General features: G+C 34.3%; 4 protein-coding genes across 4 annotated transcripts; 3 read left to right on the top strand and 1 right to left on the bottom strand.

Annotated features, from left to right (window-relative positions):
- The first annotated feature begins 772 nt into the window (after positions 1–772).
- LOC145906671 (cytoplasmic aconitate hydratase-like) lies at positions 773–5,493 on the top strand. Its single transcript, XM_082994119.1, has 8 exons — positions 773–970; positions 1,091–1,215; positions 1,848–1,952; positions 2,163–2,302; positions 2,384–2,531; positions 4,280–4,402; positions 4,729–4,914; positions 4,981–5,493. The coding sequence occupies exons 1-8, from the start codon at positions 907–909 to the stop codon at positions 5,098–5,100; spliced, it is 1,011 nt and encodes a 336-aa protein (XP_082850245.1). The 5' UTR covers positions 773–906; the 3' UTR covers positions 5,101–5,493.
- Positions 5,494–5,571: 78 nt separating this feature from the next.
- LOC145906672 (putative thioredoxin-2) lies at positions 5,572–8,049 on the top strand. The gene is made up of 4 exons (XM_082994120.1): positions 5,572–6,207; positions 7,308–7,479; positions 7,537–7,660; positions 7,908–8,049. The coding sequence occupies exons 1-4, from the start codon at positions 6,096–6,098 to the stop codon at positions 8,019–8,021; spliced, it is 522 nt and encodes a 173-aa protein (XP_082850246.1). The 5' UTR covers positions 5,572–6,095; the 3' UTR covers positions 8,022–8,049.
- A 273-nt stretch (positions 8,050–8,322) lies between these two features.
- LOC145906845 (BBSome complex member BBS4-like) lies at positions 8,323–13,531 on the bottom strand. The gene is made up of 15 exons (XM_082994316.1): positions 13,439–13,531; positions 13,288–13,375; positions 12,943–13,022; positions 12,480–12,542; positions 12,283–12,395; positions 11,962–12,088; positions 11,399–11,519; positions 10,951–11,081; positions 10,682–10,834; positions 10,125–10,296; positions 9,994–10,063; positions 9,620–9,746; positions 9,404–9,500; positions 9,031–9,145; positions 8,323–8,804 (listed from the first exon to the last, which is right to left on the bottom strand). Exons 1-15 carry the CDS (start codon positions 13,472–13,474, stop codon positions 8,633–8,635), a joined length of 1,665 nt encoding a protein of 554 aa, XP_082850442.1. The 5' UTR covers positions 13,475–13,531; the 3' UTR covers positions 8,323–8,632.
- Positions 13,532–14,548: 1,017 nt separating this feature from the next.
- LOC145906846 (xylose isomerase-like) lies at positions 14,549–18,467 on the top strand. Its single transcript, XM_082994318.1, has 10 exons — positions 14,549–14,652; positions 15,030–15,179; positions 15,634–15,755; positions 15,910–16,067; positions 16,353–16,558; positions 16,707–16,790; positions 16,951–17,006; positions 17,085–17,261; positions 17,733–17,915; positions 18,026–18,467. Exons 1-10 carry the CDS (start codon positions 14,577–14,579, stop codon positions 18,185–18,187), a joined length of 1,374 nt encoding a protein of 457 aa, XP_082850444.1. The 5' UTR covers positions 14,549–14,576; the 3' UTR covers positions 18,188–18,467.
- Positions 18,468–18,528: the final 61 nt, after the last annotated feature.

Raw genomic sequence — 18,528 nt, 5'->3', positions numbered from 1 at the left:
AAATGTTGTTTTTACTGAGTTGCATGGTATAGTGACAGGAGTAATTCAATAAAAAGCAACATGATAATAGCTTTGCATGAAATATCAAAGCATACAATGTTGTTTATTGTAGTTACAAGCATAAACACTTCTACAGCATAATGTTACCTTGCACAAGGTTGTTATTGAGGAATGTTGTGCTACAAAAGAATGTACAAAGATCTCGAAATGCTTTGCAGCAGTTTGTTACGCATCGTAACCATGTAGTAGTAGGTAGATATGCAATTGTTTTGAAATAAATCTTGGTTGAAAAAATAAATCTATTATTTAAAATAATAACATAAAGTTCATACAATACATTTTGGAGAGTTGCAGATATTGTCTGTACACACTGTTTTGTTCTGTAAGATCTCGTCAATGCAGCTATTGTCTGTGACACTAGACTAGCTTTTACTCTAGTAGCTTTAACGGTTCTTTTGCACATATATAAATTGGGTGAACCCGAGACGGTAACACTATCAGATACCAAGCAGTCGTTTGGCCATAGTGCCTCCGACGGTGGTTTGTCTCTGTTGTTTTGGTACCACAAAGTGGAAATCTGCTAGCCGAGTGCCACAGTTAACAGCGGCACCGATGAGACCTTACAGGACAAAAACGTCTTATTCAAAATGATTCTATTTGAATAAGACGTTTTTATATCATTTAATGTGTTTACTGAAGGAACTGAAGATGTCCATGGGGCGAAATATATATTCCTGATTTATAAGCCAGGCTGATCCTGTATAAAAAGCTACTGCTTTTTTTAGTATTATAAAATAAGTTGCAGTGATCGCTAGGCCTGCATCTGCAGTTTTGGGTAGATCCCAATATTTCAATTTTGAGGGCAGAATCCATCAGTCAACTAGAGCCAACTACCTAGCTTCACCTATGTTGGTTGTTGCATATGCTTTGGCAGGAACAGTTCTTATTGACTTTGAAAAAGAACCTTTAGGTTGAGTATAATTTTTTTTTAATGAAATAATGGATTGTACAAAAATAACAAGATTTGTAGTTGTTTGAACTTTTGTTTGTTGAGGTAGTTAGGCATTCTAAACAAGAACAAAATATTTAGGATTTGGACAGGAAGGTAAACCAGTTTTTCTGAGAGATATATGGCCTTCAAGACTAGATATTCAAGAAATGGAAAAGAAGTCTGTTCTTCCCAACATGTTTAAAGAAGTTTACGGAAAAATCAAGGTAACAATTAAATAAACACTAATGGCAAGAAAACTACTGGTTTTTGGCGATCAAAGGTTATAATACAATTTTTGATAATACTTCATAATATTAATAGTTCTATGTAACATTTGTAAGCCTCAGTCTGGGCCTCTAATCCCAACTCTGTGAAAATATTTTTGTTTAACCCTCACTCCTTTTGTTTAGAAGTGAGGGTAACTTCAGTTAAGTGGTTGCAGTTGAAATGTCACTTATTCTCTGAGTAATTTTGTTTTGCAACATCACTACAAATTTTGCATTACCTGAGTCAACAGCCATATTAACAACAGTTAAATCCTTGCAACCCAGTCAACCCCAACTCCACAACCCAACTCTGGTTGTGTAACGCTAGTAATTTTTTATTACTACGAAAGTGCCTTGATTACTTTCAGTGTCAAAAATTTCCTTTAACTTTAAAAAGTTTTTTTTTTACTTTATAAAACACTATGTAAACAAACAGTGCCTCATAACGTCAGTGCAAAGTTACTCAAACTGAGTAGAAGGTAGTTTAGAAATGTGTTTTATTGTGTAAAAAATGCATTGGTGCATTGTATTTTTTTTTAGTGAGCAATGACTTCTTTACTACTAACAATACTCAAAATATTTACTTCTAGACTGGAAACGCAAATTGGAATGCACTTGAATGTTCTAGCAGCACTTTGTATGAATGGAATCCTTCTTCAACATACATTAAAGCTCCCCCATTTTTTAAGGCATTAGTAAGTGATGGAAAGCTTTCTGATTTAAACATGGTTATTGGTATGGTGTGTGTCAAAAGTATATTGTGTGATTTATCTGTGATTGTTGTAAATGACCTGAAACAAAGTTATTGTACAACATGCAAATATGCTGTTTGAGGTACAGATAGTCTTATTTCTACTTAATTAGATACTTCACATGTGAGTCATTAGCATCATGATTTGTTTTAGACGGAAAAGCAAGAACAAACCAACCTCAAAGGTATGCATGCACTACTTTTTCTTGGGGATAGTGTAACAACAGACCATATTTCTCCTGCTGGTTCTATAAGTCGATCGTCTCCTGCTGCAAGATACCTTTCAAAAAGAGGGTAATTTCTTGTCTGATTTATATCACTTGCATGATTCAGGAAGTTGTTTGTAGGGTAGTCCCAACCAAAATTCCTGTTTAGCATAAAACCGCGGGACTTCAACTCATATGGAAGCAGAAGAGGCAACGATGCCATCATGAGTCGGGGAACATTTGCTAATATTCGAATTAAAAACAAACTTGTGGGAAGAGAAGCACCCAAAACCATACATATTCCAAATATGGAAGAGGTGTGAATTTTCACTGTGTAAATGTAGCATCCAAAGCACTTTGTTGGCAATTATTCCTTATTCATAGTGTTATATTTTCTGCCAGGCATTGTAAATTTAAAAAAACTGTTCTTTTGGCATAAAGTTACGAGTTTTTTATTACAACCAACATTTCAACTACCATCCTACGAGGCTTTTACGTAACAACAATTCATTATGCACATATAACAAAAAATTGAAAAAAAGCATAAGAAAACACCAGAAAAAGAAAAAGGGGTAACAAATAACATTGGCACCGCTTACTAGCATCACATGACCAGGTGTGTAACAAAGTGCAACAATTGCAACAAGTTGTTGTAAACCGCTGGAAAGTACATACATTGCTACTTGTCATTAACACAAGGCTTATTCTTATGGATGTGGGGCGTTTCCAGAAATACACATTCTGAATGGTTGTCCTCCTTCTCTGGGACTCCGGCAACATTGGTTCATTAGTGCCATTCTTTTGCTACAGAGTTGCGGCGGTACTCTTTTAACGGACTCTTAAGGTTTCACCTTGATATGCTCGCTTACAGTGCACGGAATCAAATACACAACTCCCTTGATATGGTTCGATATCATCCTGCCCAGAGTTCTATGAGGCTTAATGTAGACTGCAATGCAATAATCCAATATCATAAGGCTTAGCGTGTCTGTTAAAACAGGAACATACGACACAATGATCATGTCGGTAGTTGGTTCTGCTTCTTGTGGCTCTATTGTCGTCTTCTTATCATCCATGACGAATGCAAATTCTTTCGCAGATGAAATTCACCTCTTTTGCTCAGAGCCTTGGCTCGCTTTATCAGCGACATCACCACCGCTGTCTTGTGTTGTATCAAATGTAATGTATCCTAAATAATATGTACCGATTGGTGTGCGTTGGCTTCTGATACACACTGGTGCTGATCATACCATTCATAAATAACCACTCTATCCAAAAGGGTAATTTATCACCACTTCCCTTTTCTAAAGTGAATTTGATGTAACCTTTCACTTGTTGTGATGTAGGACAATGGCATTGTGGTCTAACCAAGCCTCATAGAACTCTAAACAGGATAATATTGTACCCAAGAGGAATTGAAATTTGATTCCATGCAAGGCCTGTGGTGGAGTATATATTGGTATTGGTAAAGAGTGTTACAGACTTGGTTAAAAGAGCCTGGCTGTGATGTTGCAGCAAAGAACGGCCGAGTCCTAGTGATGAAAGACAATCATATGAAACGTCTATTTCTGGAAATGCTTTACATACATAGGAACAACCATTGACAAGGAGCAATGTATGTACTTTCGAGGGGTTTACAACTTGTAATTGCTGCACCCTGTTGCACACCTAGTCATGTGATGCTACAAGTGGTGGCAATGTTATTTGTTACCCCTTTTAAGTTTTTTTAAATTTTTTGCTTTTTGATGTCAAATGCACATGATGAATTTTTGGTAACCTCATACAAGAACTAAAATTTTTTTTATTCGTCTGTTACACTCTTTAGTTTTCATAAATGGTATTCTCTAAAAGTTAAGAAGCTCTGGGTTGCCTACTGATTAGTGATAGAAAAATTGATGTATAAAATTATTCATGTTTACTCGTGATGAAAATACTTGTTTACAACACATTCAAGACATTTAAACTGGTGGTTATTTTTAAAAACTTCTGTGAAATTCATATTAAAATACCGGGATTGAATATTTATTGTTTTATGTGTATATTATTTAGCAATATTTTTTCCAAGATGGATGTTTTTGATGCTGCCATGAAATACCAAGAATCTACCATACCACTTATTATCATTGCTGGAAAGGATTATGGAAGTGGTTCCAGTAGAGATTGGGCAGCAAAAGGGCCATGGATATTGGTATGAACAACAAATTTTTGTAATTGCAATGTACAAAACAGCTTTTTACAAAACACAACAGTAATGTTAGCAAATAATTTCTTAACAGCATATTGTGAAAAAAGATTTTTGTGTAGTGGTAAAATATTTGACTTTGGAAACTAAACACAAATTTGATGTGTGTTTAACTGCACAATAGTTGTTGTATGTTGTTGATGTGAATAATATTGTTAATTCTTGCCTAAGTAAGTAAAAAAGTAATGTTTAATGAACCTTGTCCAAATTATTTGTTCTTAGTTCATAAAACAAAGTGTGTTGTTAACTTGATTTATGTTTAAATTATTCAGGGTGTCAAAGCTGTACTAGCTGAGTCATTTGAGAGAATTCATCGTTCTAACTTGGTGGGAATGGGTATTATTCCTCTTCAATTTAATAAAGGTGAATCTGCAATGACGCACAATCTGTCTGGTTTGGAAAAGTTTAATGTTATCCTGCCAAAAAATATTGAGCCACATATGCAAGTTACGGTTGAGGTATGTTTTTGTTTTTATGAACAACTTTTTAAACTTGGATAAAATTTTCGTTGAACTTTTTTGTAGACGGAATGTGGAAAGTCGTTTAGCATGCAACTAAGATTTGACACAGATGTTGAAATTGCATATTATTCACATGGAGGAATTTTAAACTTTACAATAGCATCCATGATGAAATCAAGGTGAAGACTTATTTGAAGAAGTGTAAAAGTGGCAATACTGTTAGGATAAATTGTGTAGTTTATTCACAATTTTGCTTTGTTGTTTGTCATTGTATTTATTATTAATCAGCAGTTTAAATTGTGCTAACCGCTTTATTTTTCTGGGACTTTAAAAGGACATAGTGTACCCTGTGTGTGAAATTACATTCCATCAACATTCTTTCATATGCAACTTCAAGTAAGACGTATAAAAAATATTGTCTTTTTGTGCAGTGCATTTCTTATAACTTCGTTTACTCCCATAGTTCTTAACTCGGCAATGTGAAAATTCAAATAAACCTTTTGCAAATTTAAACGTAATTTTACTATACTTGGGAACATTTTTGTTTGTGTGTGTCCAGTAAAATATTTTATTGTTGTCTTGTTGTGGTTTTTGAGTCAACAAACTCGCAAATTTTTAAAAGTAGATTTATTTTATTTTAGTTTCGTACGTGTCTGGAGAAGGTATATCGATATTTGATAAGTTTGATAAAAACGATGCTTGACGGGAGAGATTTTTAAATTGTCCAAGGAAAGGTGCGCTTGCAGAAGTAACGGGTTTCTTAATAGGGTATTTCCCTATGTTAATCAGATGTGTGCAGTGCGAGTGCGGCGTCGCATCCACGATGGCTGGTTTAAATACCGGCTCCGTTCAGCTCTTTTTTTTTATATTTTATTCAACATGTTACGTATTTTGTAATGCAATCATTATCGCAAGAAGTTTTGAAAAGTGGAGTAATGGTGGTAATAATATACTCTTGCTAAAAATAGTGATATGATCAGACACATCGCCGTTTAATGGATTGTTAAATATTGTATATATATATTTTTTTTAGCAGTCAAATGTTGTTTTTACTGAGTTGCATGGTATAGTGACAGGAGTAATTCAATAAAAAGCAACATGATAATAGCTTTGCATGAAATATCAAAGCATACAATGTTGTTTATTGTAGTTACAAGCATAAACACTTCTACAGCATAATGTTACCTTGCACAAGGTTGTTATTGAGGAATGTTGTGCTACAAAAGAATGTACAAAGATCTCGAAATGCTTTGCAGCAGTTTGTTACGCATCGTAACCATGTAGTAGTAGGTAGATATGCAATTGTTTTGAAATAAATCTTGGTTGAAAAAATAAATCTATTATTTAAAATAATAACATAAAGTTCATACAATACATTTTGGAGAGTTGCAGATATTGTCTGTACACACTGTTTTGTTCTGTAAGATCTCGTCAATGCAGCTATTGTCTGTGACACTAGACTAGCTTTTACTCTAGTAGCTTTAACAGTTCTTTTGCACATATATGAATTGGGTGAACCCGAGACGGTAACACTATCAGATACCAAGCAGTCGTTTGGCCATAGTGCCTCCGACGGTGGTTTGTCTCTGTTGTTTTGGTACCACAAAGTGGAAATCTGCTAGCCGAGTGCCACAGTTAACAGCGGCACCGATGAGACCTTACAGGACAAAAACGTCTTATTCAAAATGATTCTATTTGAATAAGACGTTTTTATATCATTTAATGTGTTTACTGAAGGAACTGAAGATGCCCATGGGGCGAAATATATATTCCTGATTTATAAGCCAGGCTGATCCTGTATAAAAAGCTACTGCTTTTTTTAGTATTATAAAATAAGTTGCAGTGATCGCTAGGCCTGCATCTGCAGTTTTGGGTAGATCCCAATATTTCAATTTTTGAAGTTAATTTTGGTGTTCATCCCTTTAAATGCATAAATTTAACTAAAACATGTACGGGATCTACTCCTGTCACCCAGCCTTTTATCAACACTTACAAAATATCTTTGACTGCTGTACCAACTGCATAAAGTTTTTTTCATCATTTCTGTTATAAATAAAAAATAAAACAAACATAAGTGTAGCTTTCATACATTTAAACAACACTAAGACCTGTTGAATTATTTGTATACGCATAGCATACATGCAGTGAAAAAATTTTGGTTTTAGCCCAATTTTGTAGGAATGTACGGCCGGAACCGAATAATTGTACAAACCTTAGTTTCAGTGGAATAAATTCAGCAAACCGAACTTTAGGTGCATCCCTAATATTAACTACATCAATATTTTACCACAAAATGTTCCATTACTATAGTGTGTTGGATAATAAATTATAGTGTTTGATAAAATATTACTACAATAAATCTGTATTCCATTTTGCAATACCTTTATTAGAGCGAATGATTCCTTCATCAGCACAAATATTCACCACCTGTCGCCAAATTCACCTTGGCACCTCCTTTTTTCAAAACCAAGTATCCACAAATTTCAATGTTCAAGATGAAGATGAATTTCACGAAAAGGTTATTAAAGCCCCTGGGCCGATGATTGTGGACTTTCATGCAGAGTATGTGACTGCTTTATAATTATAAATGTGTACCCTTTATATATATGGCTTATTTAGATGGTGTGGTCCGTGTAAAGTTCTGGGACCAAAATTGGAAACAGCTGTTGACAATAAAAAAGGAAAAGTATTGTTGGCAAAAGTGGATGTTGATGACCATGGTCTAATAGCTATGAAATACAAGGTAGGGAAATCATCATTTAGGCAGGGAAATCATCACTATTGGTCAACCAACCTCTTGAAATGTAAACCTTTTTGAATAATAGTACAATGTTAAGGTGGTAAGTAAACACAAACCCAACATTATTAATTTGTGACAAAATAGTATCAAGTAATGTCCCAAATACAAACTTCCTAAACATAGCTTTTTTAGCTTGTAGTTTTTCTACAAGTTTCCAGGGTTGTGTCTTAACACTGCATGTATCTTTTAGATTATGGCTGTTCCAACCGTAATGCTATTCAAGAATGGCGAGGTTGTGGACAAATTCGAAGGAAATATAGAGGATAAAGACCTGGAAATTTTCATGAACAAGGCCATTAAATAACTAGCAAATACACTTTTTCAAAATTTTCGCTTCTTGTCATTGAGTGTTACTTTTAGCAATATGATAAAATCAGTATCTCAGCGTTAAAAGAAGATTTTGTTCTTTGTTAGAACATGAAATGATCTTTACTGAAATGTGAACATCACCCTTCAGCTCAAGAGTTCCAGGTTTTTCTCCAATCTTGTATTGATATGGGGGTCAATGATGATGTAGATTTGAGTCAAATGAGAAGAGAAAAAAACAGGATAAGATAGTATTGCAGCTTGATTTAATGATTAGCAATTCTGCCTTTTAAAACAAACTACAATAATAGTAACATAAGAATTCATCAAGGACATGGTATTCCCATGCCAATGCAAAGGTACAGTATGTAGAGAAAGTCCCTTCTTTCGTTAATGGTGTATTACAGATCAGTAAATGACTGCAAATATGTGCAACATATAGCCAAACACTCTTTGTGGGTATTTTTGGAAATATTTTATTATGTATGCTAACAAAATACATGTACATTATAAACCAATAGGTTTGGTTTATAAGTCAAAGTGCAACCTGAATAGACAGCTTGAAAGAGATTTTTGCCATGTTCAAATAAAGGTGTTTATCAACATTAACTACTCATCAACTGCTTGTTTTCTATTAGGGGCTTTACTATACACTTCGGGTTTATGATTAGGTACAGTGGGCATTTGTCCCAAGATGACACTTGGGTTCATTAGAGGAGAGAGGTTCATGGTGGATTGAAGAGGGGGAAGCTTGGTGGGGCTTGTAACTTGTGGAAGTGGTCTGGAAATCAAAACAAAAGTTTTAATGTTTGATTGAGTAGTCTTGGAATGACTTTAAGATCACTGTGATTGGTTGTAATACCAATGATTTAGCAGAATATGATTTTTTTTGTACTGATTTATACTGGACATGTGTATTTGTTCAATTCAATTTTAGTTTATTTTTTCAAAATCTTTCAAATTTTTTTCTTCAACTCCTGCAAATTGCACTAATTCGTCCGACATACCCTAAAGGTGTAGGTTTCTTTGTTTTCACGTCACCAGAGGGGGAGGCAAGTGCTTCAATGTTATTTTGCTGCTCTGTCTCAGCCAGTGAAGACACACTTTTTGTTTTTTTTGAACCTACATATATATATATAAATATGTGTGTGTGTTTCAAAACATTGCACTATGTTCTTATAAGTTTATAAACAAAATAATTGATAACCATCAAACTAATGTAACAATATGCATTGATGAAGAACAATATTTTTTGATGTTGTGGATCCTGTAACTGTGAATGAATTATAAAGTATATATACCATATTTTTTATTGGATTGGCTAGTATTGATTCAAATCTATGATTCCGACAATAAAATATAAATTGTAAATTAGATTACCCTTCTTTCTTTGCTGTTTCTCTGTTGCAACCTTTTCAGCAACAATTTTTTCTCCAACATTTAGTGCAGCAGACAAGCGTTTTCCCATTTCTTTTAGCTGCAAGTATCTTAACTTTTCACACATGTACTGTATGTATAGTCACACATGTACTGTCAAATTTTAAACTAATGGATAACTGCTATTACAAGTTTAGGTGGCAAATTGCAAAAAATGACCTCTTTGCTAATTGAGTGTTCTTCATCTTCAAGCTTCACAAAATTTCCCAAATAGCTTGCAGCTTTTTGTGACTCTCCATGGTTGTGTAAAAACACACAATAGTTGATAAGTAAGGTTGGATTTTTGCTATAAAAGAGATTCACTGATGTATTGTGTCACAATTATTTTTTTACCTGTTTTTGTATTAACACAAAGTTGCACACAGAATATCTGTATTTCTGTTAAAATAAGGGACCTTGCAGGAAATGCCCACTTTGTAGCCCTGCATAACATATAGGTCTGTCTTTTTGGGGTTAATCAGTAAACATTACATATGCAATTTTAAACTAAAGAAAATATGTTGAAACAGAATGTAAACATGAAAAATACTTACGCATCAAACTCTACTGCTTTCATGTACGCTCGTTTTGCATTGAGGTCCTGTCCCAAGTTGGTTAGAGAAACTACAAATATGTCATAACACAACTAATACTGAATTAAAGCAAGTCCACCTTGATTACCAACCAGCTAAAAGCATGTAAAGTGGTCCATGATCTGTTTTCAACCCAATGGCAGTGGATGCAAATTGAAAAGCACTCGCATATTGTTGCATGGTAAGATGAAGAAGACTGAGGTTGAACAAGATTCTCCAATCAAAAGGTGACAGGTAGTTTGCTCTCTTCAAACAACTGATAGCCTAAAGTTATGCAAAATTTTACCAGATGTTAAATGCACACACTGACTCGGGAGTGGGCAAACTTTTTGACTCACAGGCCAAAATTTTGGCAGGCGGGCCAATGGTCCATGCAAGCATAAAGTGGACAAAGAGTGTTTTTTCAACACAGTTTACGAACAAATTATTTACTCAAAATGGTCATTTAAAACCTAAAATAAAATTGTATTAAACTTTAGTATGGACAATGTTCGGAAGCACGATTAATTTCAAATCGTTTGGTGGGCCATATTAAAAGACCTAAAGGGCTGTATTCGGCCTGCAGGCTATAGTTTGCTTGTGTCTGCTCTAACTGCATGCAAATTTATTAAATTTTGTGGATAATTTAACATTTCTACTTAAAACTTACAGCAACATTCTTTTTTTTCCCAAAAAAGCACATGGCTATATTGTTCCACAGAGATGAACTTTCTGGAACTCTTTGGGCTGCAACTCTGTATTTTGTCAGTGCCACATCATAATCACCATGCTTTTGCATTAAAGATCCAGCAGCTAAAATGGCCTGATAATATATTATAGAAAATTTAACCAACAGTTATTTTCCTTGTAAAAGTCATTATTTAACTGTGCAAAGCAATTGCAAAAAAAAATTAACAATTATTTCACAACTATGACCACCTTATAGTTTTCTGGGTCATAAGTAAGAGCTTTTCCCAGAAGTTCAAATGCTCTGTGAAAGTTTTCTTTTCGTAAATGCAAAAGACCAAGTGATGTAAGAAGCTCAGTGTTTTCCGGGGCAAACTCTACACCTGCAGCATAACATAGTACAATAATGTGATGAGCTGTTTCATATTTAAAAGGGCTTTTATGTCTTATCAACATAATTAAAAGGGTCTGTCAGGACCTAAAAGGTTGAGAACCACTGTTTTAGATTACACTTGTTCCGAATTTCTAAAATAAAATTAAATGAAGAGTTGAATCATTTACTTTAGATTGATTTTCAATTGGAAAACAAGAGCTAAGTTAAGTTTTGAATAGGTGTTACTATCTTAACTAGCTCCTCTAAAACAGTTGACATACACAATTAGGAAATCCATTAACATGATGAACTACAATGAAATGCTACCTTTCTGAAGAACTGCAATAGCCTTTTCATTATCTTTTTGTTCCAAATACAGTTTAGCAAGGGTATTGTAAGTAACAACTCGTTTGCTTTTAGAAAGTGCTTCTACGTAGCAATCCTCAGCCTAAAAATATTTAGCTTTGTTCAAATGGCACAGCTATGTTACCAACCAAAGAGGAATGAAATTCCAAAATGCACTGCTTATTATTGTAAAATGTTTAACTCTTTTTTAAACTTTTTTTCAGATTGATGGCCAATCAAGCCAGTTCAAAACTTATAACAAACAATAACTTAATAAACAACACTGGTGGATCATTTGATCAAGTAACATATTAAAGAATTTTTATTATTATTTAATGCCCAATAATTGCTCAATAATTAAAAAACAAACCAAGGTGTGTAAAAATTACATTGTCAAATTTTCTATCTACTTAATCAATAATACACTGCAACTAAATACCCCTATTTTATTCATTGATTTGATAAGTGTAAAAACACCAATAAAAACACATCATCTATTTTTTAAAAACACATCTATTTGGCAAATACAAACCAAATAATTTTACCTTCTTTAACTGCTTTAGAAATTGGTAACACACCCCTAAGCAGTGACAAATCTCCCAGTCTTTTTCACCAAGATCAATAGCAGTACTATAACACTCAATTGCTCCTTTATGTTTTCCAAGCAAAATCCTTAAAAATACAGTGGTCAGGAAGATAACATAAAATTATGTGACCAAAGCAACAGTGGTATAACTTTTAAAGTACACATTATGATCAGCTATAGAACAGGGTTTCTCAACTAAATTGTGCAATGATTGTATTGGATGTGTGATAACTATTAACTTTTCTTGTTACTGTACATTTCAAACATTAATATGCCTTACAAATTTTTTGCTATCTGCTTCATGTTGTCTGCATTTATCGGATTAAGTTGATGACAGGCTTGAAAGAGCTCAAGAGATTGCTGAATTTCACCTTCCATTCTCATCATTAAACCCTACAACACATAAACACAAACATACATACATAAAATTATCTTGTTTACATAAATATTGTTACAACTTCAAAGCAAAAAACTTACCTGAATGTATATTGCATATTCACACTGTCCATTTGTTTCAGTGAGCTGTTCTTGTACAAGGCTCTGCGTTTGGCAAAGTAAAAGTTAGGTCATAATGCTTGATGTTGACGTTTTTATTGTACGATCAGTTCACTACATTGAATGTATGTATGAACCGAATTTGGACTGACTAAATTTAAATGTGCACAAATGACATTAAAAGGTTTAAAACCACTGCCCAAAAGCACAAAAACCCCATGTTTTTTATTTTTTGTACAATTCTATGCCATTAGCAATTGGCAGTTACAATAATACCCACAACTTCATTAGTTTTTATGACATTTCATTTCCCGGTACATATTTGCAAATTACTGATAGAATAATGCCAGTCAGGCCAGTCTAATAATTGACAAGTTTATCGCAATAAAATAAACATGGCAAGGCTTCAAAATTTCTCAAGAAAATCACCCGACCTACTGCTCACCTTACAAGCACTAAATTCCTTTCTGATAAAGTGTGCATGAATTAACCAATTTCTTCTCTCAATAGTTGGAAGCTTGGCCGCTAAAAAAATAACTTTTTCATACAAAAACTATTATACCTACCACATAATCTGATAAACTAAACTATTTACAATATTCAAGTTGCAACAGAAAGTAAAAAAAAACATAAAATTGCATCAAACTTCAGCATGAACATTTTTCTTAAGTAACACTAATTTATAACAAAGTTTGGAGGGCCAGATTGAAAGACCCATAAGGGTGCCAACATCTGCTGTAGCATACATTTTGCAAATGAAACAAACGAAGTAAATGTAACACATTCCTACCCTTTCTTGCCTTAATTTTTCGTCTAGGTCCTGATGTTATTGGTGGATGATCATTTTTACTCTTGTAAGGGATTTCAGTCCTTTCTTCCTGCATAAAAAAAAACTACTAATTCGCACCAATTAGAAAGAATATTTGATTTTTCTGACTTACACTTCCAGTAGTTGAATTCTCTGCCATAGCTGACATTTTATTAAATAAATTAGGTCACTACTATACTGTTACGCAGAAGTACTAAACAAACAGAATATATGAATTATGTATATCACAATCACATATGTTGCACAACACAGCAATTCCCAAACCACACTTCTGAGGGACTTGACATAATAATAGTGTTGCAAAGATATATATCATAAACGTAGTTACTGACATTATTAAACTGTTGTCGTGCTTAAGAATAACAGGTTCATTAAACATTACATGAAAGTTGAAAATGTTGAAGTAAGAAAATGCTGAAGTACTGTGACTCCGATTAAGGACTAATCATGTCAAAAGGAATCTAACAAAAGGGTTCATTCTGAGTTAATCCCTTTGTCAAGTGAGTATAAAACCCTCTATAGTCATAAGATGTCGCTGTCCTCCCTACCTATGCTACAGACTGGGATTTTTTGTCAATTTAGCTTTTTCGGCAAGGAAACGGGTTTTCCAATACGCGAAAAAAAACGTAGCATACTGGAGTACACTCCATTTAAATACTGGAAGTTTCGCAGTGCTGCTGGAGCAAAAAAAAAATAAGTTCCATCCCATATTCAATCAAATTTTAATTAGAACCCCATTCATTTACCAAACAATATCCTTGTGTCGCAAAAGAAACAAACATTGTATGGCAAATATCATTTAGCACCTTTGTATAATACTTTTATTCAAATTGTCCAATACAAGTCATTTGTATTCACGAAGCATGTAAAACACCGGAAATGACATGCGATTCTTTATGGCACGAGTTGCCACTGGCTGATTGCTTTGCAGACTGCGCACAACTCTTATCAGTTGGTGGCTAATAATTGACTTCCTGGGCTCAGCTGACAGCACAGAAAAAAACTGTGCCAAACCGTTTCATCGTGGGTGCCGCAATGTTGCATCAATTAGCTGGAGTCAGAGCAAACCTAACGGCGATATGGTAATAACAATAGTAGACTACTAGAGTGTACTACAAGACTCGCTGACATGCAGCTGGAAATGCTATGTAGTAGTTGAACAAACCGGTGTTCGTGTTTGTAACTCTAAGCTTATATTTTATGTCAACAAAAAATAGTGACAGAAGTACAGCACGTGTGATTTTAGTATAATGTCGTCATTTGCTCCAGCATCAAGCAATTCAATGTCAAATGAAAACCGAAAGTTAATGAATAAATTTCCTGTGGGTAAGTGTAAACAATAGCTTGTAGCCTATGTTGTTCTATCCTATAAGCCCGACTGTCACAGGAAATGGCCCAAAGACAACGAAAAGTAGATCAAGATGATTTTGAAATTGCCTAAACAAAATTACATCACTTAATTAAGGGGATACAAAAAATTCTCATATTTTTGCACCCAGCCACTGTTCTTGGATAAGCTAAATATTCTTTCCCGTCTATACTTTCTTAAACAAAATATTAAATATTGCTGCAAATTAACAAACAGGCAAAATATATATACCTAATAATCCTCAATTAACACGTTTTCGGTCGATTCGATAGTCCGGGCCAAATTAGGTTGCATGACACACGTTGAGTGAATACGAACAATTGTACAATTTTAGACCTGGAAAAAATTCCATACAAGCCAGACGCGGCCGTTACAGATGTTCTCTGCTACCGCCATTACAACGAAGATGAATTGGTAATGGGGAAAAAGATGAAAGATTGGTTAAGGTTCTCTGTTTGTTACTGGCATACATTTAGAGGCACAGGTGAGAATATGTTTCTACAATTGGCGTGTGGTTACGAAATGCAGTACATGTTTTTCGTTTTGACCCCAAAAAAATTTGAAGGATTTCGGATTTGACGGACATTTCAATGATAAGACATAATATTTTTTTAAATTGGTTAAAGTACTTGTCAATAAAGCACTATATATCGAATAAAGTTGTTATTGCTGGCGGTGTGGCCGGCCCGCCTGTTGCATTCAAGATTTTCTTGAAACGATAATGAAAAATCACTAAACACAACTTTTACATATGAAACACAAAACACAATAAAAAACTGTACAAAACACATGTCACGTTTATACGAAGCAATATTTCCAGCTATAAACTATGTCATGTATCAATTGAAATGGTATATGTCATTTTAGTAAACAATCATTTTGTTACAATAAGTGTATTTAATGCTAAAATAATGTTTCGGATGGTGCATTAACAATAGGAGCTGATCCATTTGGTTTTCCCACATTAATGAGACCCTGGGATGACGCAACCGACAGCATTGAAAACGCAGAACGTCGCATGAAAGTGGCGTTTGACTTCATGTCAAAGTTGGGAGTCAAGGTATTTATGCGTTAAACGCAACAGTCGGTACAATACTTACATTTTGCTGTTTCAGAAATTTACAAATTGCAATATATAAGCAATTAAAATGTACAAAATACCCAATAAAAGCCCTACAACTTGGCAAAATATAAACACTGCTTGGTATATATAGTACTGGTCTTTTCATGACCGCGACATAGCTCCTGAAGGAAGTACTCTCCAGGAAACTAATGAAAACCTTGACCACATGGTGAATCTAGCTTGCGACCTGCAGAAACAAACTGGAATTAAACTTTTGTGGAACACTTGCAACCTATTTGCTCACCCAAGGTAATGGTAGTGGAGGAAACCTATATTGAATGGTGACATTGAATGCTGATCGCAGAAAGTAAAATCTACTTTGCCGCAATGTTTCATGAGATAAAGTTGAAGTTTGTTTTAACTTAGTCTTGTTATCAAGTGTAATGTAACTTCGATATTTGGTGTATCAAACATGTTATCTCAGTACTTCACTTGGGGGCATTAATGTTTTTACCAGAGTTTTAAATAAGAAATTATTACAAAATATTTAATTATATTCTGGAGTACCCATAGTTACAAAACTTCTTTCGACAGGTATAGCAATGGCGCCGCCACAAATCCCGACCTTCACGTATTTGCCTATGCAGCTGCCCAAGTAAAAAAGTCTCTGGAAGTTGGAAAAAAGTTGGGGGCAGAGAACTTTGTATTCTGGGGAGGGCGTGAGGGATACCACACACTTCTCAATACCAATCTACGCACCGAAATTGACCAGATGGCTAGTTTTTTTAAAATGGTTCTTGGTTAGTATGACTGTTTAAGAAGACACTGCTTCAAATAACTTAGTTTTACAAAAAATAAAATTACGAGTTTAAAAAATGAGTCATAAAACGATTTTATCAAAAAAAAAATGTATTTTTTAGTTTCTGTAAACGATACATTCTGTTGTAGCTTACAAAAAGCAGATTGGCTTTGCTGGACAATTTCTTATTGAGCCGAAGCCAAAGGAACCCACGAAGCATCAATATGATTATGGTTGGTATGCCATTGCAAATAGCATATATCACTAAAGATTAAATGATCCGAGCGAAGTGGCACACTAAATTATTTAAATATAGTGTACTACATACTTTAATTTTTATTGGGCTTAAATATATTTCATTACACGTTTAAGTATAAACAAAAAAATTAACAGATGCCATGACAGTCATTGCCTTTCTCAAAACTTATGGCTTGGATAAAGACTTCAAGGTAGGCTGAAGGAAAATAATTTATGTGTATGATTTTATACCAGCTAAAAGTTAAAACAAACACATTTGTTCTACTCAGCTTAACATCGAACCTAACCACACGACATTGGCCGGCCATTGCCACGAACATGATGTGGCTATGGCGTCAGCCTTTTCTCTTCTGGGTTCAATTGACTCCAACACAGGTTCTCCTGATCTAGGGTGGGACACTGACCAATTTCCAATGGATGTTAAGAACGCAACAATGATCATGAAAGTAAAATTGAAATTTTTTTTTACTTTGTGCCATAATTTTAGTTCAGCCCAAAAGCAAATCCTACAGTTCCTTGTGGTTATTTTATGTCAAAGTAACCGTTATTTATTTCATCAACTTGTTTTGTCGAATGGGAGGCAATATTTTCCGAAAATGGATAAACTTTAAGATACTCTTTTTCTACAACATGATTACTGGGCACCTCGCATTTAATTGACAAAAGTAATACTTTCTCAAAGAGCATTATGACATTTAGAAGCTAAGCTGTGATATAAAATACGGATAATCTAATATATTTACAAGGCATTGGCAAAAAAGCATAAGAAGAAATAACGATTTGTAAAAATGTACAACTACTAACATAATGTACACCACGCCTTTGTTTAAGCTACTTAAAGATTAACCAAGCCTTTGTTAAGGATGCTTTTAGTTTCAGCTGCATTGTGACACAAATCACATATGCTTGCATTTTAGGTAGTTTTAGAACAAGGCGGAATTGCTCCTGGAGGTTTAAACTTTGATTGCAAAGTTCGTCGCGAGTCGACTGATGTGGTGGACATGTTGATTTCTCATGTTGGCGCGATGGATTGCTTTGCCAAAGCGTTAAAAGTTGCAGCAAAACTTCATGAAGACGGCATCCTGGACAAAATGAAAAAGGTCAGGAAGGGCTTTTCGGCGAACATATTAAAACTTTGAATATTTGAAGAAGGCAGACATGATGGTGATGAATAGTTTCTAATTAAAGTTGTGCTTCTGCATTTTTAAAGGAACGATACTCCAGCTTTTCTAGTGAGCTTGGTGCTAAGATAAAGGTTGGAGTCGCCACATTGGAGGATTGCGAGGCTTTTGTCTTTACAAACGGGAATCCCTCAAAAACATCAGGACAACAAGAAAAATATGAAACTATTTTAAATCGCTATCTAATGTAACTCGGATCATTAACTTTGCTTAATTTTCCATTTAATAAACAGATTTGCAATTTCGAAGCTTTGTACTAACAATTCTGTGAACATTTAAAGGAAAAAATTATCTCTGTTCTTGTGTATAAACTCATCTGCGTATTGTTATTTTACTGCTAAGTGTCCATTACAACACTACAAGCTGACAATCAGGCATATACGAAGGATTTAAAACGTGACATTCTTACCAGGAAAAATGCTTTATATACTCCGACTAATTAAAATATGAGAATAAAATAATGTTATATGTGCCTCCTGTAAATCATGCAATTAATAAAAGAAAACTTTCATTAAATTGAGGTGATTGTACT

The sequence above is a fragment of the Ascidia mentula genome, chromosome 6 (genome assembly GCF_947561715.1).
Source record: "Ascidia mentula chromosome 6, kaAscMent1.1, whole genome shotgun sequence".
NCBI lineage: Eukaryota > Metazoa > Chordata > Ascidiacea > Phlebobranchia > Ascidiidae > Ascidia > Ascidia mentula.
The sequence above is the reverse complement of the archived record's forward strand: the minus strand, read 5'-3'. Positions and strand labels throughout refer to the sequence as shown.